Source organism: Dermacentor albipictus, chromosome 8 (assembly GCF_038994185.2).
Source record: "Dermacentor albipictus isolate Rhodes 1998 colony chromosome 8, USDA_Dalb.pri_finalv2, whole genome shotgun sequence".
NCBI lineage: Eukaryota > Metazoa > Arthropoda > Arachnida > Ixodida > Ixodidae > Dermacentor > Dermacentor albipictus.
The window spans coordinates 63,989,993-64,015,040 of record NC_091828.1 but is presented as its reverse complement, the minus strand read 5'-3'; the positions used below and the strand labels follow the sequence as shown (position 1 = coordinate 64,015,040).

General features: G+C 44.0%; 1 protein-coding gene across 1 annotated transcript in view; it reads left to right on the top strand.

Moving 5' to 3' along the window:
• Window positions 1-25,048, top strand: part of LOC139048462 (uncharacterized) — an 86,461-nt gene that overhangs the window by 49,892 nt on the left and 11,521 nt on the right. The window contains exons 8-9 of the mRNA XM_070522852.1: window positions 5,198-5,360; window positions 24,703-24,771. Coding sequence (XP_070378953.1) covers window positions 5,198-5,360; window positions 24,703-24,771 — 232 coding nt within the window. The remainder of the gene's footprint in view (window positions 1-5,197; window positions 5,361-24,702; window positions 24,772-25,048) is intronic.

Genomic DNA, 25,048 nt, shown 5'->3' with positions numbered 1-25,048 from the left:
AGTCTATATATATCGCTGAGGTCTGGAATGCGACAATAAAGAGAAACACCGATCACCGTGATATCTCCAGAAGGCATGAGCCTAGCATTCACACGTTCGCTATGAAGTGCTGCCATCTGCATGTTTACCAAACTCGAATACAATTTTGTCCTGCTGACTCTGTCAAGAAATTCGCTGAAGCCTTGTAATTTGGGATCATGATAACAATGTCACGTAGTTGTGGTGGCAAAGAACACAGTAGCAATACTGTTATTAATGTAACTACCATTTATATGGCCAACCTATGCCCACAAAGGCGAGTCACACTAAAAGCACAACGATAGCGGCAAACAGTTGGCGATCGTCCAAAATGTGATCTGCCGGTCAAGGGCGTCAGCTTTCACGCATACGTCATCGAAGGTTCTAGAGCAATCGCTGCTGCCCACGTGTCTTCCAGAAAACTTTGCACAATTCATGTCGGACATACGATCAGATTACATAAGTTTTAGTGACAACAGACACCGATAACATTCGAGACACTTGCGATACATGCGTGTGCGTCACGCACTAAGAGATAACACTCATTAGATTTATTAGACGGTGAAAAACTGATAAAGATAAACATCACCCGATAACGATCAACAAGTACGCGGTTCAATGTCTCCCTCTCAAAAACCATCGCCTCGATGCTACCAATAGGACCGCGTAAAACAAAATGACATGCATTAAACAAACATAGCAATCAAACAAAGAAACAAAGTCGAAAGTAACGCAGTCAGAAAAAAAGAAAGTCTAAAACTCGGCTTTGCACAGTCCAAAAGTTCGTTAGCGCTGGCATAACAGCTTAATAGCACTTCTTGTTGGGCTAGTTGGTAGCTGTTCATTATAAAATATGATGACGTCAAGTAAACCGACACACACAAGTTGCGAGTGGCGCCCTGTCCCGTTCTCTTCTCTTGTGTGTGTCGGTTTATTTGGCGTCTTCATATTTCATAAAGATAACAGCTTAAGTCGCACAACATGGACTATTTAGGGTCTTGAGTGACACCGCTGTGGTAGCTAAGTGCTGTCTGGCATGACCTCATACTCAAATGCGGCAATGAGTCGGATGATCTTGTAGGGTCTCAAATAGCATCGCAACCGTCTCTCACTGAGTCCCCGTCTGCGTATCAAGGTCCAAACCCAAACACGGCCGCCGCGCTGGTATTCTACGTATCACCGTCGATCATTGCAGTTCCGGCTGTCGGCCTTTTGCTGCTTCTTGGTACGTAGGCCGGCGAGCTTTCATACTTCTTCAGCGCCTAAGGGATAGGCGGCAACGTTAATATTTGCGTAGCCGGCGACTTGCGGCAGCATAGCGTCGAGAGTCGTCATCAGGTTCCTTCTGTAAACCAGTTTGAACAGCGTGCCTTGTGTTCTTTTGTGCACTAAGGTATTGTAAGTAGAGATGACATACGGAAGCACGGCTTCCCATTTGTTGCGTTTGGCGTCGACGTACAGAACTGGCATGTCCGTGAGCTTCTTGTTCGGTCGTTCCGTTAGGCAATCCGTCTGTGGGTGGTAGGCATGAAGTGGTCCTCCGGTGACTTGTCTGGGTTAACTGCAGGATGGGTTCACTAAGATCAGCAGTAAAAGCCGTTCCACTGCCATTAATGTGGACTTCTGGCGCATCATGTCGCGGCAGGATGTTGTCTACGAAAAATATTTCTACAATGGCCGCAGTACCTTTAGGCAGAGCTTTTGTTTCCGCGTAGCGGGTAAGGTATTCCGCGGCCACACTTGTTTCCAGATGGAGACGTCGTAAAGGGCCCGAGCAAATCAGACCTGATCTCCGGAAACCGGGCCTAAGAAGGCTTGATCGGCTTTAGTAATCCCGGCAGCCTTGTCGGTGGCGTCTTGCATTGCTGGCCGTCTGCACTTGTCTTGACGTGAAGGGTGACGTTGGCAGCCTGGCGTGGCCAGTAATATCTTTCCTGTATCCTCCATAGCCTTCTGGACAATCTAAGTTTCCTAGCGGTCAGATCGCCATGTAGGGCGTGCTGTACTTTTGGACTCAGTGCTGAGGGAACAAGGGCGCAGGTGGCGCGGACGGGTGAGAACTTCTTTCCGAGTAAATTCTTTTGAAGCGAAAACGAAGAAAATTCTCGCAGAAATGGCCTAGAGACAACGTCGGTGTGCCCTTCCAAATACTCGACGAAGCGTTTGAGCTCGACGTCTATTCCTGCTTAATAATCAATGAAGGCATCGTCATCGTCGTTGTCTTGCGGAGGCGGTCAGTGGAGGGCGCGAGATAAACAGTCGGCATCATATTGCTTTCGTCCGGACTTGTAGATAACAGTGATGTCATATTCTTGCAGTCTTAGCTCCACCGCACCAGGCATTTTGAAGGGTCTTTAAATTAGCTAACCAACACAACACGGCATGGTGGGTGACTACATTGAACGGCCTGCCATTTATGTAAGGATGGAATTTTCCTATAGTCCAAATCCTGACGAGGCATTACTTTTCGGTCGTAGAATGTCTTCCGCTTTCAACAGCCGACCGGCTAGTGTAAGATATCACCCGTTCAAGTCCACCTTTCCTGAACAATTGAACGGCATCAAGGCGTAGGCGACATTTCTCGTCGATTTCAATTTGCCAGCAGCCATACTTGATATCCATAAACCATAAGAGTTTATCGTTGTAGCGCCGATCCAATGCGTCCTCTATGCTTGGGAAGGCGTATACGTCTTCTTTTGTCATCTTGTACAGCCGACGTTAATTGACACAGACACGCAGGATTCCGTCCTTCGATGACGCCCTCTACTTTCCGGGTCTTTGGTTGCCGACGAAAATGACAACGATGGAGCGAGGCAGGAGGCTGACTTGGTCCTCTAGTACACTCAAGGCACGCTGACTGTGAGGTCTCTCCGTCGGTAGGGCTTGGTCTGCGGACAGTGTTTTCGACTCCAGCCTTAGGTCGATGATTGCGCCGTGTTCGTTCAGGAAGTCTATACCGAGAATTAAGTCCCATCATCACTGTTGGAAGACAATGGAAGTGGCAGGGTAGGTTCATTCATTGACTATAATTATTGCCATGCAGGTTCTCGTTGATGTTACGCGATGTTCTCCAGCTGTAAGAATATGAGGGCCGTCCCACGCAGTCTTGGCGCTCTTCAACTTAGCTGTGAATAATCCAGTGATGACGGAGTAATCGGCTCCTTTGTCCACTAAGGCGGTCACTGCGTTGCCGTGGAGAAGCACGTCGAGGTGTTTCGTTCTCTTTAATCAGGTGCATTTAAGCCATGTCGTCAGATCACGGCTGCGTTAACTCGCTTCGTTAACTCGTGCTTTGTCGGCGTATTGTTAGCTCCCAGGCTTCGTCGGTATGACGGTGTGTCGTTGCTGCATCGTCGAAATGGATCGTGGACCCTCATCTTCGGCGGCTGATGGTCTTCGTCACATCGAAGTAGAACAACCGTAACCACATCGACTGCCGCTTTTAGTGTTCCGAATAGGGGCATACGGACAGGTCCCGGGCGGGGCCAGTGTAATGTCAGCGTTGCGGCGACAGGTAGCGTCCTGGCGGCGGTGAATGGGACTGCCGTCGAAGGCTCCACTGAGTGGTGGTGAGGTAGTCCGCGATATTACGAGGGCGCTTCCCTCGCTGCGGGCGCGGATAGTTCACTGCCAATCCTCGTAGTCCCATTTTGCGGTACGGGCACCAGCGCTATATGCGGCGCGACCGTATTCGGGGGCGCGCCAAACCTCTGTAATCTCCGGGGTGTTTCGCTAGCCGACAGGTGGGCGGTGTGGCGACGTCTGGCGAAGGAATCGCGGCGTCATGCGGCCCTGGCACGGAAGACCTTGATGGCGGTCGAAGGCAGCGTACTTGATTGCTTACGACTGCGACCGCGGTGGGTGTGGTTGCACGTCAAGAACTCCAAGCGATCGCTGAACCTCTTCTTCGACGAAGTCGGCAATTCAGCTCACTTAAGGTTGCGACCTTGGTAAATAAGTCTGCGATTCCTCGCGACTGACCGCTCTGAGGGTCTGAAGCAGGTCGTCGGTGCCGAGTGATTGAACATTTGTGTAGTTTATGGTCAACGGTCAGTGGTTATACTGCCTTGTCCGCATATCGAACGTCTTCTCAATAGTAGAGGCCTCGGAAATAAATTGGACAACGGTCTTAGTCGGGTTGCGTATCAATCCAACGAAAGGCTATTGCCTCAAACCGCGCATCCGGACGACAAGTTTTTTTTTGTCTTCTGGCACGTCTGGGTCTGCTTGTCGGAAGAGGCGAGCCATCTGCTCCGTAAAGATCGCAATGCTTTCGTTTGGCAGCAGCATGCGGGTTTCCAGTAGACCTTGCGCTCGCTCCTTGCGCAGGATGCTCGCCAACGTCTGCGGGAAGCCGTTGCGGAACGGTTCCCAAGTCGTCAGGGTTGGTTCCCAGTTCTCTAACCATGCCCTGGCCATCTTATAAGGCGAAGTACACATTCTGAAGCTTATCGTAAATGGTCCAGTTGTGGCATGCAGTGACCCTTTTATATATTTCCAGCCAGTTATCGGGGTGTTCAATTGAAGATACACGGAATGTCGTTGGCTCCCTGGGCTGTTGCAGCACGATGGGATACGCTGATTCTGCCATTGGGGTTGACTTGGCGACGATCTTACTGGCCGTCTGAGGCAAAAGCCCATGCTCCGGTGGAAGTTAGAGCAGAAGACGGCTACTGCGCTGTTTGTTCGAGACGTTGGTGTTGTCTTCTGCGTTCGGGCTTCATCACGGCGTTTTGGGGGCGTGTGGTAAGTGAGCGCTAACAGCTCCATCAGATCTCACGCAGTAGTGGAGGCAAATACCACAGCAGCCATGGACACTATTAGTTTAGCGCTTGCAACCCAATGTAAACGCATTTTGTACTCAAAGAAATATCGTTGTCATCACTGCACAAGCTCTGAACGTTATTTTGTTTCAGCCATTTACATGCTCTATAGCATACATTACTTGGCGAGTTTAACGTTCGAATGCTTATTTACGCCAAGAAGTAGCATTGACTAACACGTTGTGAGAGTTTGAAAAACGAGAATTGTTGCAAGGTACATGTGATTTGGAAAGTAGAATATTGTCTCCGCCTTCGCTCTACATTTTTTTTATTTGACAACTGTGTCTCAATGATGATCATGCTTTCCTTCTGCACATAACGTTGGTGAAATGTTCATAGCGCTGTTTTTTTTTAAGGAACGTTTACCGGCCCACCGTCCTGGTGATCCTGGCTCACATATCTTATACAGAACAAGAGATTCAGGCTCAAACCCCAGGATTCGAATGCTATATAATGCCGCCTATCATTTACAGAATTCCAGAATCAATCCGGTATCGTTTGAAATACGGGCACACTTTGGTAAGTACAACCTCCACCTTTTTAAGTGAATACTGAGGATTAACGTCCCCGTCCCATAACTGTAACGCTGTTTCAGCGAATGCACGTTGAAGTCAGTTTGTGTTTGGCACCGTGAGTAAAATTGCCAGGCGCCTATATATATATATATATATATATATATATATATATATATATATATATATATATATATATATATATATATATATTTGTTTCCCGATCCAGTGAAGTGATTTCCTCTTAATTTGAACTTCTTTCACCCGCCCAGTAAACGGCATCACTTAACCTCTTTCTCATGCGCTGCTCCACGCTCAAGCCCGTGCGGCCGTTCGATATTTTCATAAAACTAATTTACGGTTCGGTTTAATTTTTTGAAAGCGTGGTACAGTCTCAGTAAAATCTTCCTGATAACACTTCTGTTTGTATCCAGGAGAAAAGCTCAACATTATGACGGTTATTAAGCGAGTAACGGTAAGAAGGCACCCTAGTTGATTTGCCCGGCAAATATCAAGCTCGTGTGCTTAGCAGGAAACTCTGCTCTGGTACAAAAGCTCAAAAAACGACGCTTACGAAGCACCCTGTCGTTTAAATGAGCCATAATTATGCGGTACAAATGTTCAAAAAGCCCAAGTTTAGACCATGACCATCAGGATAAGTGAGTCCTGCGTATTTGGCACGAAAATTACAAGTGGTACTTACTAGGCGGACGAAATAAGTGTTACCGGCTGTGGTTGTCTTTTTACAAGAATGAAATGCTTTTAGCTCGCGTTGTCCATGGCCTTCAAGTGACCTTGAGCCAAAAGCCAGATCCGTGATCTGAGCACTCAGACAAGCCTTAGAACAACCGGGCAACGTTGCGAAAACAAACGACAACATTCGGACTACCACTCAAAACTGATGGAAATGTGGTCGCCCCCCCCCCCCCCCAGCGCGTTGTACAGGACCGCATTACATACGCTTGTTACAAGTGACAAAATATTAATTACAAGTTCCTCCTGAGGTTTGTACGCAACATTACTGATGCTGTAACGGCTTGGACGGTGACGCTTTATTTGTCATTTCGAATAGCAGCGTTCAAAAGGTACATACTACGCACCATACGTTGAATTGTCATGTTCCGGTGCGGATACAGGGTTGCCTGTTAAACGCAAGCGGTCCATGTGTACTCCCCAGTTGAAAAAGACAACATGAATTCCTGTCGCGACGACGTAGTGTTCTGCAGTCGCAACACAAAAGTTCTCTTGCGACAACCAGAGTTCTGTGGTCACAGCAACAGGTTTCTATCGTGACAGCGACTCAGACGTTACGACAGCAACTCTGACGTCTCAACAGAAACATTGAGTCGCGACAGCCAGGAGTTCAGAAGTCGCAACAGAAAGATTCTGTCGCGACAAAAAGGGTTTATGAAGTCGCAACAACTTTCTATCGCAATAGCGATTCTGCCGTCGCAACAGGAACTCCCTGTCGGGTCTACGCATATTGTCTCGTGGCGTTAGATATGTGGCAATTTTATGTCGCAGTGACATAAGTTCTGACGCCACGACACAGGCGCTTTCCGTTGCGACGCTTTAAAATTGCATGTCAGTTTCGCGTTGGTGGTGCACACTGTAATTTTCTCTTGCATGATATTCAATCGTGCTTCTCTGAAGCCGGCGATGCTGATAGCACCGACACCGGTGTTAAAGTCAACGTGGCCAATTGTTATATTTGTGCCATGAAGACGCGGCACCAGCAACGCCCGACCACCCTCCTCAATATCGGCCGCTGGTCAAATCATGCCATCTCCGGGAATGGCTGCGTATCCGTTTTGTTTTATTTGGTAAGATGGGGTACAAAGGCTTGTGGACTTACATGTGCCATTACACTGACATATTAGTTATTTTCCCAGCAATATGACATAAGCTTTTGCCAAGCAAAAAAGAAGTTTTGGGTAGTTCTAGAAAGTTGCGTGAAAAGCTGTCTCGCTCGAATATCACAATTCTGGTACAGTGCCGCCGTGAGAAGCCAGTATGCTGTCAGAATGAAGACTAATTCACGAATGTTTATGCAGCTATTTTGCACTGTAAACAAGAATTATATGCGCTCTCAAAAGTGTAAAGAGCGACAGATAACTGCCGAAATTAGCATTAACAACCTAACAGTGTCCCTACTCGCCATTGCGTATTTCTGAATTTCTTATTTAATATGAATATTGTACAGCAAAATCGAGGTTCTAGCATTCCGCGAAGTACCTGTTGATGGTAACAACGCTATTTCTCTTCTAGAGAGGCGGCAGTTGACGCGGGAGAGTCATAGCGTATCTTGGCTCATAAATCGCAAATGTAAACATTACCGCAGACAGAGAATCTTGCTGTTGACATAGCCAAAATGTACGCTTAGAGATACATACTGTGTGGTGCTTTGGTTCTGGGTTCGGAAAGCTCAGGTGCCAAGTTGGAATCCGTGGCAGGGAAGTTTTTTTTCCGTTTCTTTTATATTTTTCTTTTTTGTACTAACAAATTTACATAGCCCTAAAGAGGTATCTGTCAATTTTTTATTAAATATTGATCAAGAACTACAGAACTTCCGACTACACGACGTCACACTGCACACAAGAGAACGTGGGACAACAGAACGACAGAAACAATGTCCCAAAATACGACAGACTGCAATAAATGTCCTACTGTATTTCAAGTGGGAGGCTTTGGCGATTGTGCTGCGTAAACGAAATTTCAGAAAGCCTTGTCCCACTCAATGAATGAATCTCCGCACCTCCACCAATAATGATGGAAGTATATATATAAATAAATAAATAGGTAAATATATATATATATATATATATATATATATATATATATATATATATATATATATATATATATATATATATATATATATATATATATATATATATATATACATATATATATCTTTGCGGAATGATAAAAGAAGAGAGAGGAAGAAGGTCGCGAGACGCTGGCTGCTGCGTGATGTGACTACTCGGCCACCTTAATCCCATTGCCTCTGCTTGTATATGCACGGTAATTACATTCTGTCTATAGCCCCAACGTCACGGAAATATACTGGTGGAGGTGCGGGGACTCATTTATTGCGGGCTACAAGACTCTCTGAAATTTCGTTTTCGCAGCACAATCGCCACAGCCGAGTACTCAAGTACTTTTACAACAGCACACCGCGTTATTTCGCAGAAAACACGCACAATACAAAACATGATTTGAGCCTATGACCACTACGTTTCCGACAATCATTCGAACCACTACAGCACAAACACCTTTTTTTACATGGTATATATTGCAGCGAAATAATATCGTACGTACAACCATAACGCGTACAGGCGAGGTGCGTACAAGCGATACGTAGGAACAAGCAAAGTAGAGGCCATCTCTTTCGTTGCCTTGCGAAATACAACATTTACACGCAGACATTCAGTTTGAGTGTTTATTGTTGCTATAAACCTAAATTACTCTGTAAACGACATATTGCACATATACCAAAGGTCGCCTTGAATAACCAACTATGTCGCGGGTAACTAAGGGCAATGTGACAGCAAGCACAGATGTACGCAGGCGCACTAGCACGCATACCTCAACCCTGTGGCTTGGAGCGCAGCGCCTGCGTGGAGAAAGCCACAGGGCGTTCAGTTTTAAATTTCAGCTCTTCCCGTGGAGGGTTGCAGGGAAAGACTTCAGGCGCGATCGTTAGCGCCCATTGTATGCACGGCGCTTGTCAGCTCAAAATGACCAGGCCGCGTGAGGGGCCCTTTAAACGCACCAGTTCGGAGCCTCGTGTGTTCTTGCTATTCTACAAAGTTCTACTTCGGGACGTTAAACGCCAGAAATTGTAAACGTGTGCTACGAGAACGCTTTAAATACCACCGATAGAAGCTCAAGCATACCTTTTCCTCAGTCTGAATCTTTGCCTTGCAAGACGTATGCTTGAACCAGGCAGTATGAAAATATAGTATCCAAGCTTCTACGTGTAGCCCGAGGTGGTGATAATGGCGGGCTTGAGGTTTCCATAGGCGGAGTTAGCTTCGCAGACATTGGCTGCAGTTGCTCCGCCTGTACGAGCGAAGGAGGTTTGAAAAATATGAAGCCGAACTGTATGACGGATGCGCGAAACCACCAGACGTTTCATGTGCGCGCAGGCATACATTATTCTGTGGAGCTTTATTCACTCTTGCCGCATCCGCTAACATGCATTACCCTGCGCCCCTCGGGCACACATATGTCTACGGTAAGAATGGTTCACCCCTCATCATTGCTCATCATCACGATGGGTTCAAACCCATCATTGCGTTTGGGTCCACTTTAAGAAAACAGCACGGGAATTCGCTCATTTGTCATGACGAATGCACTGGTGCACGAGATGACTTCATTTATCTGCAACACTAGAGGGCCTCCTCGTAGCCACAGCTGCCGCTTTTTTTTCAATCCGTCCCCATCGTTGTCTAAAACAAACACTGCACAGCTGTCACCGGCCTGCAAAGTGTTTTGTGTATATATTATGAACTGAAGTGCAGTAATTTAAGACTGCGGTGATTCGTTAGCGTGAATCTACTGAATTCGGCAAGCTTACTCCCGGATCGTCGCTCGTCCGCGGCATGGTACCTCGTGTAAGGCGTCGCATGCGTGCACTGTTTTACGCGTACTGCTTCTGCTAGTCTCGCCTCCCCAGAACATAGCCATTGAGAGCAGGGTCTAGATAATATAGCTAAACAAATCACGGAGTTTAACACAAGCCTATACACACAACGCCTTTGTCACCGTATATAACGTGCGGAGCCCCACACGCACGAGCACACACAACTAGAACAAAACAACCATTTTGCCCCGAAAACATGGCTGCTACAGCGAAAAATACCATGCGACTTCCTCCACACTCCTCTTAGCATGTAGTCAAGCAAGAAGTCAAGCTTATTTGTCCTTAGTTGTTTTTTTTCCCATCCGCAGGAACAACCTAGATGAACAAAATTTGAGGCTTCCTAGTGGTCAAATGGGGAACTTGGCCTATCGTCAAAATGATTTGCACCAGCTGTGCCTGCCACGAGCACATAGGAGACCCCAAACACGCATATACCCTAACTCGTCCTCAGCACTAATGGCAAAAAAAATTTTTTATGTAACCGTCTTTACTTGCCCGATTCCTATTTCTTATCACAAAAACAAGTGGCGAATGTTTCATTCATCGCATGCTGCTGTCGTGCGCAACGGCTACAAGCTATGTTTCCGTCTTAGAGCCTCTCCTTGCATTTATATAGTAGGTAGGTGACAATGGGCAAGTTGAGACTTATATTGTCACTAGGTAAGTATTTCGGGTGGAGTGGATATATATTTCTGGCTTGGGTGAGAGAAAAGGAGCAGAATAGGAGGAACCTGTGAAGGAACGGTAATATTCGCGGGTACAGATACGAGACGCACGCGAGTAAGAGTTAGCAGGCAATAGAGCTAGCTGTAGAACATCCTCGCTTGCGCTGGAGCGAAAGAGATGCAAGCACCAGCGCGCCAGTGGCAAAGTCATGTGACGCATCAGCAAGCAAGAACAATCTGGGCATGCACTGGCGCACGAACGTGGTAAATGGTTTGGCGGCCTACGTTGTGCTCGTTACGGCAGGAAACACGAACTTTGGCAAGCCACCAGGGCAAGCCATCAGCCACCACAGCTGTGTTTCGTCACGAAGATTGGCTTCATGAGGCTGCATCTTTAGAAGATGTCATAGAGGCTTCAAGAGGCCCTCTAGAATACTGTTACGTCTATTCTGTGATTTGGATAGTCGTAATTGAAAGAAATACCTGGAGCACTGTCTAGAGCTAGGAAGCTGTAGCCATATTTCTTCAGTTGCCATGAGCTCTGAACTTTAATGCGTCTAGAGTATAAAATCAGACATAACCACCTGTAAGCGTTCCCGCCGACAGAGGCGCATGCCCACAGCCACCAAATTATTTTCACACTGCAGTTCTCAGAACATAATGTGAACATATTTGAAGATGTTGTTCACATTATCTGTGACATGTTGTAGAATAGGACAGGAGATTGTAACTCGTACTCGAACCATATCTATACATTGTAACATTGCCATTTGTTGGGCGTGTTGGTAAATTGTGTTGTCGCATCACATTTTTTTTTATTTTTTTTTTATTTAACATACTGTTAGTCCCACTGGGACTGTTACAGGAGTGGATGTATCAGAAAGATACAGGAATACAGTACAGTACAGTAATAGACCAGTTACACATCAAGCGGGCAACAATACAAACAGTATACAGTACAGTACAGTAATACGCCAGTTACACACCGTGTGGGCAACACAATATCAATACAGTCTGAACATGATCGTCAGGTGTGGATTGTTGAAAAGACTGACGAGGCTGCCAGCTCAGCGAACTTTTTTAAGGAATCCTGCGCAGGTATAGGTTTATCTAGCCCGTTCCATTCTCTTATGGCTCGAGGGAAAAAGGAAAAGTAAAATGTGTTGTTAGCACAAGAGTATTCATTAATCGTAAAGTCATGCTGGTGACGTGTTTCTCTAGAACGATTAAAACTAATGTAAGTAGCAGGATCCATGTTAAATGCGTTATGAATTAATTGATAAAGAAACTTGAGTCTATGGAGCGTGGCGCGGCTTGATAAGGTGTCTAGGCTTGCGCAGGAAAGCAGCTCTGTGGGAGAATCAGTGCGCCGGTATCTATGGTAGATAAAACGAACAGCTTTTCGTTGAACTGATTCGAGCATGCGTACATCTTTTTGCATATATGGAGACCAGACGACGTTTGCATATTCTAAGTTTGGACGGATAAGGACTTTATAAGCGAATAACTTTGTATCTGGAGTCGCAAAGCGCAAGGTACGCTTAAGGAAGTATAAACTGTTCATTGATTTTTTGGTAATGTTTTGTACTTGGGTTTTAGAGCTGAGATTATCAGAAATAATCACACCAAGGTATTTCTTTTCAGTTACTGTTCTGAGAACGCCGTTGCAGGTACCGTAAGAGAAATTAATTTTTGTTTTCTTATTTGTGACAGACATCACTACAGTTTTTTCCATATTGATTGACATTTGCCATGTATTGCACCACTTTATGACGTTGCCCAAAGCTGTCTTTAACCTTATTTGGTCTGCATGAGTGCTTATTTTTTGGTAGAGCACGCAGTCATCCGCAAAGAGACGCACCTTCACATCAACGTGATATGTTATGTCGTTTATGTATAAAATGAACAAAAATGGTGCTAGCACAGAGCCCTGCGGCACGCCAGAAATGACCGGAACGATATCAGAAGCGTGGTCATTGTATTGCACATATTGTCGGCGTTCTGATAAGTAGCTGGCTATCCACCTCGTAACGGGACCATCGCCAAGTATTTTGTTTAGTTTGAAATTCAGTTTAGCATGTGCCACACGATCAAAAGCCTTTGAGTAATCAAGGAAAATTATATCAGTTTGACTTTGATGATCAACACAACACAACACAACATTGTGTTGTGTTGTGTTGTGTGTTGTGTTGTGTATTGTGTTGAATCGCATATTGTTGTCGTCTCCCTTCCGTCCTTGTTTGCTGGCGCTAAATATGCTTTCATCTCTAGAAGTGTCACGTTCCTGTAATAAAGACAACAACTACAGTCCTGACAAGAACAAACAACACTCGGGAAAACACAATGAGGTGAATAAATATTCGCACAGGCCACTGCGGCTTTGACAAGAGGCGAAAACTACACTGTGACACGAAGGACATATGGCTGAGGAACATGTTCGCTCCTCTTCTACAAGGAATGTAGAAAAGGGCGAGAGCTCCTGTGTCGGTCCCCACAATGGAATAGTGCTGGTAAGCATAGACTTCTTCCAAAAAGCGTACGCAGTTTTAGGGTATGTGGAAGGTAAGAAAGGATCCGTTGGAAAGTGCCACAGCAGTCATTGCAGGAACAAATATTTGCACGACGCTGCTCCAGTCCGATGTGCTTGTGATGTCGCTTACAGGTGTACATTTGCAATATCAGTCTTGGCGCGTGTTTTCAAAACCATTGGAGTACACACACACACACACACACACACACATATATATATATATACATATATATATATATATATATATATATATATATATATATATATATATATATATATATATATATATATATATATCATATGTGTCACCGGCAATAACTAGTGCGAATATAGCTCTTTCTATACGGTCAGAGTTCCACCGCTTCTGAATATGTTTAGAGTGATGCTCACTGTCAGCGGTGTCTTTATCTCCATAGGTGCCCTTAATCCTGACAGTTTTGTTATATTCTTTGCGGCTCGTTTCATTATCTTACAACAACTCTATTCGCAGAACTTCAATATGCTCGCGCACGTGTTGCACCACAATAAACTCGTTACTGTTGATATTAGCACGTTTCCTAGTAGTCTGGGGATTTAATTTTGTTATTTTTATCGTTCTTTTGCTAAAGTATTGTGTATTTACTTCTTTTCGTGTGCGTCACCTCTTGACAGAAGTTGGCAGAAACATCTTATATGTGTTTCGTGGGGCATTTGCCTTTGTGTTGTTTATGGTGCTGTTTGTTGAAAACCTGCGTTTTTAAATCTGCTTTGTGGAGTTGGGGATAATGGCGAAGCGGCAGAATAACTGCACTAGCCTTTGTCCTTATTTCTCGCGGCACTTTTATAATTTTGTAATCGCGATCTTGGGACAGTGATTCTTGTCCTTTAATTGTGGAGTTTCACGTGCCAAAACGACTTTCTGATTATGAGGCATGCCGTAGTGGAAATAAGTAAAGGTTGTGTCAGCCAACCAGAAAAGCTCTCCAAGTACCCGCCTCTGATCACCGTCTATGCAATCGGTGAAAGCCGAAATACAGCTTGTATCTCTACACCTCTTGGCTTGTGCTATGAGGCTATCATTGCATAAACCGTCAATAGAAAAGTAAATACATTTTAGCATGCTTGATGAGAAGGCAGAAGCGTAGTACTATATACTTACTGTAAGCGACGTAAATGGCAAAATGTTCTAGCTCAAAGACATATTTCGAGTTTATCAGCACTGACTGACAAGTAACGAGAAAGTTGGTGCCTTTGCATGTTTAACTTTTGAGTGCGAGGTAATGGACAGAAAGGAGACCAGAGGACACAAAAGCTATCAATTCCGCATTTAATTTGCTGGAAGGAATAAAGAAAATATTTACAATGCATGTGTACTTCTGCTGCAGAGTTCTCTCAAAAATAGAGCACAATTCGCAAAACAATAGTACAAAAAGCGTAACCATGTTTGCGTAATAAAACAGAATAAATAAGCACGGAATAATTTCTATTCCATGTCATCCAGAGGGTATTCCTATTTGTCATGGAATCATAATGTGGTATTTCTCACTGATTTTGTTGTTCAGTCGGTTGCCGCAAGTGAACAGACCAGATGAATAATACAAATCTTGGGTGCAGCATCACTCGTGTCAGTGCATCATCAAGTGACAAAAGTATACTGACCCCTTGAGTGAATAATGCTGCTCTCCTGGGTGCATGTTGAGGAACCAGCCTATCTGCCGCATGTACATTTGACCAAATATGAAGATGATCAAAGGAATAGACTACACTACCCCTGACGCACAGCAGTCAAATTTGTTGGCATCTTTAACTAAGCACGGATCCCTTGCCTGGATGCCTTCTTGAATTCACTAGTGGCCAATTTTGAACACATATTTCCTGCAAAAACATAATGTAGGCAGTATATATACGAGTCCACTAGTGAACTTAAAAAGGTGAGCAGGCAAGCGAGCTTTGCTTGCTTACAGGTATCAGCAAATTTGTCTAGAGTTTGTCAGAGGAAGTTTATTATATTAGCGTCATATTATATTATTGTCAGAGGAAGTTTATATTAGCCAGTGCCTTTGTAATGAAATTGCACTTCCACACCTAAAAAACTGCTGCACTATATATTCACACGTCTTGTGCTATTGAAATTTTTAGTTGCTCAATCAGAAGATGCAGTTGTTAGCAGTGGTCTTCTATGGTCTCCCTCCCTTCCCTGCATAAATTTTGTCCGGGAAAGATATATGAACTTACCGGCACACTCAAAGGGACGTTACAAGTTTCACATGGAGGATATGACCAGTGTTCAGGAGCCGCACAAATACGGTGATAGGCGTGTCTTCGTTTACTGTATAGATGCAAGCAAACTTCGACATTGCCACAATACTCCAGCTCTCGCACGGCGACAGTGCTTAAGCACCACAGAATTGTAAGTGTACCACAACAAAAACAAGAAGGCAAACTAACCATGGATCTGGCTTCAGCAGACACAACATAGGCTGTCTCGCATAGCTAAAACAGTGGAAAATTGCAATAGATATTTGCAACCGAACTTAAAACCATAAGAGTTGAAGTAGTATTTTTGTCAAAATACGCTTAGGATCGCATATACTACATTCAATTTATCGGTCCAGTCACCGATGCCTCACTGATAGCATCACAATTGGGACTTGCTGATTGAAACAATTCTGACCTGAACAGTGCAAATCAGAATGAATAGAAGACTGCTCACAGTGCACAACAAATACATAGGATGAAACAGAACATATTGAAAGAGACCCCACACCTTAGAAGTAATTTTTGAAAGGTGTACAATTAGTGCACGTGCCAAACAGTGTGTTGTAGGAGGTGCTGTTGAAATGAAATTTATTTGATGAGCAACACTGCAATAACCAGCAAATGCCTTAGCAAGAGCAAGGACACAATTAAACACTATGGAAGAAATTGTGTGCTTCCTTAATGATAGATCTGCCACGTAACTAAGTGGTTTATGCTGTATTGACTTGAAGCGAAAAATAATTTAACTGGACAGACTTGCAACTACTACAATGCGTACTTACACGAATAAGGATACCTTGCAAAGAAAAAGATATAATTCGAGCCTACTAGAAAACACCTCTCTACTGTAATAACTGCAGCACAGTGAACACGGACCTTCGTGTAAAATTTCAAGGAATTCACACTCACCAAATATGTATTTGCCAGTAGCAGTTGTGTCATAATTGTGTCATTCTTATTAAACGACGGTAAGCATGCTGTACGCTTAGACTTGTGACATATTCGGCCCCATGAAATTCGTATTCTTACTTGAGCATTTAGTACAAACAGAAAGAAATTCTCCAATACAAGCTGTAGCATAGAAAAAAGCTCCTAAACAAACAAACCTTCAAGAACTGATATTATATATATAGGCCACAAAGCAAAAATAAAAGTAACTCGCACTCAAACATTTGATGCAGGAAAATATATTAAGCATCATGACAAGTTAGATATACTTCTGAGAAGAACACGCTATTTTGGGCATAACGTCTAAGAACAAAGATAAGGAGGAAGTTGAATAAAGTTGCATGTATATTTAGCCCACTTAGTAAGTTGTGTTAGGGATATGCCAATAAGCTTATCCGTGAGTTATTGCTATATCCTCCTTTTTGGAACCTGTACTATTCACAATGAGCCGACCATCCAGGTTATGCACCATGCTGCTGAATTTCTGGGGGCTCTTCCGTTATGTGGACACCGTTGTGCGTGACGGCGTCGCCACTACAAAAGAAGCTGTGTTTTAACTTATGGCAGTGGCATGAGGCTGTCATATAATGTGACATGAAGCTGTCACATTATAAACACATGCAAGGAGCACTTAACATAGTTATGAAGACATTGTTTACATTAGTTCAAGGTCGTAAATGAGCACAAGGTTGAAGTCGCTGATGAAGGTAATGACAATGGGAAGCCTTCATCCCATAGAATTTTCACATAACACAGCAAATGTAGATCACAAAGAAATGTTTGCTTACGTAATAATTCTTTTTTTCAAGAGAGCTTAATCAACTTTCCGCTGTCAAGATTAGTTACGTGAAACTTATGTGAACACATCTTGTCTTAAAAAGTAAGCTGTACTAGTAGCAATCTATGAATGCTCACATTTTTTCAGCGATATCTGCCCGTATACAGAAAATTTGTAAGCAGAGATCATTTAAAACGTCTAGGCATTCATAAGCAAAGAAACATCATTGCACAAATAATCAGAGAAAAAGCAAATGCGTCTTTGTTATGCAACCTCACCGGAAAAGCGGGAGTCCGCTCACAGGCGCACATTACGAACACGATTACTTCCTAACGTAATCTTTACCACCGGAAGAAAACGCTATAAATATTTTCAATTTCGCACTAAGTCAATAAATTTGTGTAACTAAATTCTGACAATCAGCGCTATGCAAGCGCACATTTCAGTATTTACGTCGAAGTTTTATTCGCTACGTTCGCAAAGCACTCATGCACACACGGAAAGTACGCACAACACGCATATGTTTACAATTACTTACCTTTTTCAATGTTACGACGTGCTCGAAAAGCGCCCTCGAAGCTGCCATTGCGGCGATGTTATTTCATGCACATATGCCGTTGCGTGTGGAGTAGCTGAGGCACGCTGATAACACGCATTTCTTTGAGGCGTCCACCCAACTTTCCACGACAACCGGACACAAAGGTCTACGGCACGAACATCGTTGGTCCACATTTGATTGGCGCGCCACGCATACAGCGAGTTTACAGAGAGAAACAAGCTATCTTCTGCCACTTTTGTGGGCGCGAACTGAGTCACATTTCGACCTGCCGTAGTTGCTCAGTGGCTATGGTGTTGGGCTGCTGAGGACGAGGTCGCGGGATCGAATCCCGGCCACGGCGGCCGCATTTCCATGGGGGAGAAATGCGAAAACACCCGTGTACTTAGATTTACGTGCACGTTAAAGAACGCCAGGTGGTAGAAATTTCCGAAGTCCTCCACTACGCCGTGCCTCATAATCAGAAAGTGGTTTTGGCACGTAAAAGCCCCAATTTATTATTAAGTCACATTGCATCATAACAAACACAAAACCACGCGATTACACAAACGCGTCGTAGCAGCGCACACAACCAGCAGGCACTTAACAAAAATAGAGAACAGGAACGACGAATGAATCCTAGGAGCATGTCCATTCAAATTGGGTCGTGGGTGACGACGCCAACAGGTCGCATGGGGCATGCGTAGACGTGTGCGGTTGTTGTGGCCTCCGTGACGCCTAAAATATTAAACAGTACACTTTCCTTTTTGTCATGTTGCTCATAACTACACATGTTGTTGTCGTACAAAATGGGCTATCAAACGTTCTCTATTGCCCTTTATAGCTTAGAGCAGAAAGAAATTCTATGAGGCATATCTGATTTTGAACAACTCCTCCCAAATGCAGCCAGCAAAAGCATGGCCTTCGAGATCCGGTTTTGTTATTCCAGGAAACCGTTGTCGAGCCATGTGCCCGTGATTTCAATGGTTTGACTTGGATTGAGAGGGAATGTTTGTTTTAAGCCCCTTCGTGAAGTTTTGCGCTCCTACCTGTGATACCGGCGCCACCACTTCGTTTTAAAGGACTTGCTACAGCTGGCGCGTGCAGTGCGCGATATTTTCGTGCACTTTTTAATCGCTTAAGTCGCAAAGCATCAAATCTACGAGGTTTTATTGCTCGTGTGGCGCAGGTTATACCCTTGTCGTCCGCAATCGCTTTCGTGTCGGAGTGTTGAATGCGCGCGGATGGTGCTCCTGTTGTGTGTACCTAATGTGTTTATCATGGGGCCCACGAATCTCTGCAGTGTGAATGTGTCCCATGTGTTGTGCACCACAAGAATGCGGTGGTGTTCGATGTGTTTCCAGCCAACTGCTGCAATGCATTCCCGTGAGAAGACGCAGCCGGTTACACGCAGTTTTGTTTGTTTCTTCATTATATTTGAGAGTTACCTGCATCTGCGCTACAATTACCACAATCCGTTTCCATGACGTTGCATTGTGAATATTTATTATTGTGTCTTGTTTGCCTTCCTCAAAGAGTGTCCTATTAAAGATCGTCCTGCTTAAAAGTACAAATGTCTGTAATATGGCCGAATTATTCCGGCTCTTTATTCCTTCAGAATAGCAGTGACTAGTAATTTTACAAGATCTTAGGAATACAACTCTGCACATCAAGCTACAAAGCAAAATATGTTAATTTGTTCCAGTATGTGAATCTTACAATCATGTGTCGGTAAGTCAGCGAGTTCTGAATGCTGAGGGCTTCGCAGTATGTTAAATGGAAAATGTAGTTGTTTACTCATCTGAAGTAGTCTATGCCACTTCTTCATATCATTTCTTCCATATACAATATTTTCTAGGGTGCACAGATGACTTTTTAATTTAAAAGACACTTTGAAATACTATTGAACATAAGGCGTTGCAATGTTTCGACATGAAACTAAGAGTATTATATATTGTGCCATGCATAGCTCCTCCATAGAGGTATCTACATGAATACAGAAGATCTCATTCTTCCATTGCACGTAGTTCGTAAGTCATCAAGCAAAAAAAGATTTAAGCCTGTGATTCCACAGAATCTTGTTAGTTCTACAGTTGGCTCCGCCACTAAATTATCGTGTATGCAGGATGCATATATGCATTTATATGGACAATGTCACAGAATGCGGCATGAGCAGCAATCTGCTCGCTAGAAAGAAACCTTCTATGTCATACTTCTGCTAAAGCGACAGATTTACTGAGCGAACGTGTGTTGTTTCTTGAGTTACACATTTGCCAAGCCATCTCTAATCACAGTGTTTGTGTTACGTAAATATCAGTCCTTTCTCTCGTTCACATTTCATCATTGTTATCAGGTTCCCACATAATGTTTAATTTAATATACCGTAAGTAAAAGCAAGCATTATAAAGCACGAATGCTAGGTATGAGTACTGGCTTTCAGCACCTCAGTGGAAAGTGATTTTATGAAAGCTCGAAACAGAAGCTTTCATTCATGATAACCGCTTTTTTGTGCCTTCCTAGAAGTATAGGATTGGCACACATTCATTAGTCATTACACTCAAATACTTTGCAGCTACTTCTTTTCCATAGCTTCAGATCAGCCAACTATGAGCAGCCATGATACCTCTATTCAAAGTTGTAATGAACAGTTTAGATAGGCTCCTTCTGGAACTAGCGACAAAGTTAGAGGTCCTTTCTTGACATGAAGCGGGTCAAAGCGGTCGGTGATGATGAACTACTATTCCGCCTAATAAAAGATGGAGGAGACATATTGCTTCAAAAACAAGCGGCCCTTTACACTAACGGTCCATTGACTTCATGGGTCCCACATAACTGCAATATGCAAACATTGTACTAATCCACACAAAGGAAGACGTTAAAGAATGGAAAAATTATGTGCCCATTAGCTAATTTTCACTATTGTAGAAAATATTCACGAAGATAAGCTCCAATGGAATCAGAGGGACCATTAGAAAAACCCAGAATTTTGCCAGGGCGTATACAATCGCTGGCATGCTACTCTGCATAGGGATGGGGAATGGGATTAAAAGATTTTAGAGGAGAGTGGAAGAATAAAGAGAGTAAAAATAAATATGATATGTGCAAGTGGACCTGAGTATAATAATTACAGATTAAATGGTGTGCAAATTTAGGCTTTTGTGTATGAAATGTGGAATCTTTAAAGCTTTCCTATTAGACAAAGTTCTGACAGGTATTTGAACAATAAATTCATAAACCGCCGCTGTTTTGAAGGGCCGGGCATTGGACCTAAGATGCTCGGTAATGTCAATGGTTCGTGGCTAATCATGCTCATTTGTTGCTAAAAAAAAAACTTTCTCTCGTCGCGCTACGCGGGGTATTCTAGTAATATGTGCTCCATTGTCTCTAAGTTGCCGCAGTTATCACAGTAGGAGTTACTGGTAAGCCCTATGTGGTACAGATAATTCTTCGTGTATGCCATGTTCAGTCGAAGACGATGGTACAATGTCTCTAGGTGTCGAGGAAGTGGTCGTGTAATTTTCGGTCTCTTTTCTTGGTCAGTGTAACGCAGGAAGTTGTCTTCGTGAAGCGGCAGATTCTCGATACGTTCTTTTTCTTGATAAGCATATTTTCTTGCCATGTTTGAAGCGTGGGCTTTTGTAAAATATTTCCTTTTGAAATTGCGGTACTGGAGCACATTTTGGGGTAGCTTCATCCTTTTTCTTTTCTCGAAATGACGGCATGACCAGGTATAAACTGGAACTGGACGCAATGCCCAGAATTCTTAGCCCCTTGGTGCAGATAAAAAATGTAAAATGCTGCAGATTGATTCTTGCAACGCTTGTGCCTGTTCCACATAGTTTGTAGAGCTGCTTTTGAATGCATGAAAATCACCCGTGTCTTTGGCGGCTACATGCGCAAGGGCATTCATAATGCCATATAGCTCAGGCAAGCAGATGATGCCGGTCGCTAAAGACGAAAGGAGAATCGTTGCCCTGTAGAGGCCACAGAGTCCACACGATCATCGATGCGGAGTTGGAGAGCCATATGCATCGGTGAAAATTTGGGTTGCAGCTGCGTGTTCCTTATGCATATCTTCCAAAGCTATCTGGTGTGTCATTGCTTGAGGTATTTTCCTTATTGCACTGATTTCAGGGATATATCGCAGGATTTCCCATGGGTACATCATCCACGGTGAACTGTTTCGTGGCATAATTTGTGACGCCTCAGCAGGAATCGAAATAGATATGCTTCCAACGGCCTGTCCAAGGCTGGATGTAGCACGGGTTCTAGAAATATCTTTTAAAAAGTGAGTCTTCGTATGAATGACTTTGCGAAGGTGAATCCGAAGTTTCTTCTGCGAGGATAGCACTTCAAGGGGCAGGCATCCAGCTTCTGCTACAATTCCTGAGCGGGACAACCTCTTCGGAAGGGCAAGACATACGCGCAGGCAGTTGTTACGTGCTGGCTCAAGTTTTCTCTTGCTTGTGGGAGACATTTTGTGCAGGGTCGCGAGGTAATATCATATGTTCCGTCGACGTAGGCTGTATGGAGGAGCACCATTGATCGAGAGTTGCTGCCCCACTGTGATCCAGCTAAAGATCGGAATACGAGGAAGTCTTCACACTTAGTTTTTTTCACTTGAGGCGACCATGTGAGTTTTTTATCGATCGTCACTGCAAGACATCTTTAAGTTTTGATGTATGGAAGGGTAGGACCACCCAACACTAGTGGGTATTTTTTCATACACCTCCCATTGAAATGGAATCAAGACAACATTGGACATTCGTAAAACAAGTGAAACGTCAGGTTTCAGGAAGGGATACGCTACAATGGATCGCATCCATGTCATCAATAAGGTAATCCAGAAATCATCTGAGTACACACAGCCTCTCTATGTGGCGTTCATAGAGTGCGAAGAGGAACTTGACTCAGTACAGATGCCAGCAGTCTTAGAGGCATTTCATAATCAAGGAGTACGGGACGCTTCTGTAAATATCTTTGAAAGTACCTAGAGAGAATCCACAGCTGCCATAATTCTCCAAAATAAGAACACGAAGATACCTACAAAGAAAGGGTCAGACAAGGAGTCACAATCTCTCCAATGCTATTCACCGAGCGCGTAGAAGATGTATTCAAGCTATTGAACTGGAAAGCCATCGGAGAAAGCATCAACGGCGAATGTCTCTGCAACCTTCAGTTTGCAGATGACATTGTCCTGTTCAGAAACACTGGGGACGAGTTACAACAAATGATTGAGCACCTTAACGCATAGAGTCTAAGAATGGAGCTGAAGATTAACATGCAGACGACAATGATAATGAATAGCCGGGCAAGAGTACAAAAGCTCAGGATCACCAGTCAACCTCTAGGGTCCCTGAAGGAGTTCGTTTACCAAGGTCAATTACTTACAGGAGGCCCTGATAATGAGAAGGTAATTAGCAGAAGAATAAAAATTGGTTGGAGCACATTCGCATTGTCAGATCCTGACTGGAAGCTCACCATCATCATTAAAAGAACAGGTGTACAATCAATGAATTCTACCGGCGCTGACTCTTGGGGAAGAAACTTGGAAACTGAAACAGAAGCTCAAAAACACGTTAAGGACACCGCAAATGGTGGTGGGATGACTAATGTTAGATGCAACGCATAGAGACAGGAAGAGAGCGATGTGGATCAGAGAGAAAACAAGTACAGCTGATATTCTAATTGACATTAGGAGAAAGGAATGTAGCAGGGCAGGTAATGCAATTCGTAGGTTGGATAACCGGTGGACCATTCGGGTTACAGAAGGGGTGCCAAGAGGAGGGAAGCGCAGTCGAGAACGGCAGAATACTATGTGGACGGACGAAATTAAGAAATTCGCAGGAGCTTGCTGGAATTCTTCGGCGTAGGACAGGGGTAATTGAAGATCGCAGGGAGAGGCCTTTGTGCTGCAGTGGATAGAAAGTAGGCTAATGATGACGATATTGCGAAGATACATTGCGAAGAATGCGGGAGGAATATTTTTTGCGTTTTCTTTGGGCTGTAACTATCGTATGTAATGTGGTCCTGTACAAGCTGCTGGGAGCGAGAGAACACTTTTTCTTATGTAATGCCTGGTTTCCTGGATGATCTTGTTTTGCTCTCGCAACGATGCCCTGATGTTCTCGTCTAGGCGCCTTTATAACTGCCCTGGCTTTTCTATCAAGGTCATTTGAAGGTCGTCGACAGCGGTAGCTGTAAGCGTGTCATGCTTACTACACGGCGTGCTTCCTCCTCAAGTAGACAGAGTCACCGACGAGAGGGGCACTGGAGAGCACTTCGCGTGCTTGGGCGAGCTACTGTCGATCCCCCCTCGACGCACCATTATAGCGCGCCGTCGTCGAAATATGGGAGGTGGTTCATAACGCACTTGTGACAAAAGCAATTTGCAACACTCGTTAAGCAGAACTGCCCTAGCACAAATTGCCTTCGTCACTGTGGACGGCCTAGCCCATTGGTTGGTGTACTTAACCGTTTACCTGGCGTAGATGCGAAAAAATGCGCTGATGGATTACATTAGCTTCAGGGTAAACTTCTAGTTTATCTTGCCCAGATGTACTTCTTAAATAACTTGATTTTTTCATTCAGCTGCAGCCAAATATGGAACATTTATCAAGCTTAAAGCCATAAGGCTGTATGTAATTGAATCACGTGATGCCCACTTGCTATCTCAATGAACGCTTAAGCTGTTCAATCAACCGCTATAGTTATAGCTTTCCCGCAAATTATGTAAACAGCCTAATGGTGTCTGCGACTAAGCTGTAGTCAAGTTGCAATGTATAACGTTGGTGTCCATCAACCTAACGTGTTTCCTTTCCTTGTCTTATTAGGCTAAACAGCTCATTGAAACGGGCAAATAATACGTAGGTATCTTTGGCTCCCTGAAATATAAAGCTTCCCCTATGGGCATAATATTTACTCGTGCTACAGGCATGCTAACTGTATAGCAATTTTTAATCATGTCAACGAGCAGCTAAACGACTACATTGATGTTTCGGTTCCAGTGCAGACACCGTGTTAACAAAACGAGAAATGGAAGATGGACGCCGCTGGAAAATTTTATTTACGCTTGGGTATGTGACCAAGTCAATGCGCATAGATGAGTCGAAGATTTTCATTCAACAACTCCATTGACATAAGGTACCCGTACGGGCTTCGACACGTCAATTTCGTCATTTTACTACATTACCTGAATAGACGACTTACGTACAACTGATCGTTACATCAGACTTGGTTACTAGGCGGCCTGTCGAGACACACTCCAATAGAAGACTGCCCAGCTTTCTCTTCAAAACTAAGAGAAATGGGTAACTTCATTCTAAAGAGAATATTTCTGCACGCTGCCTTCCC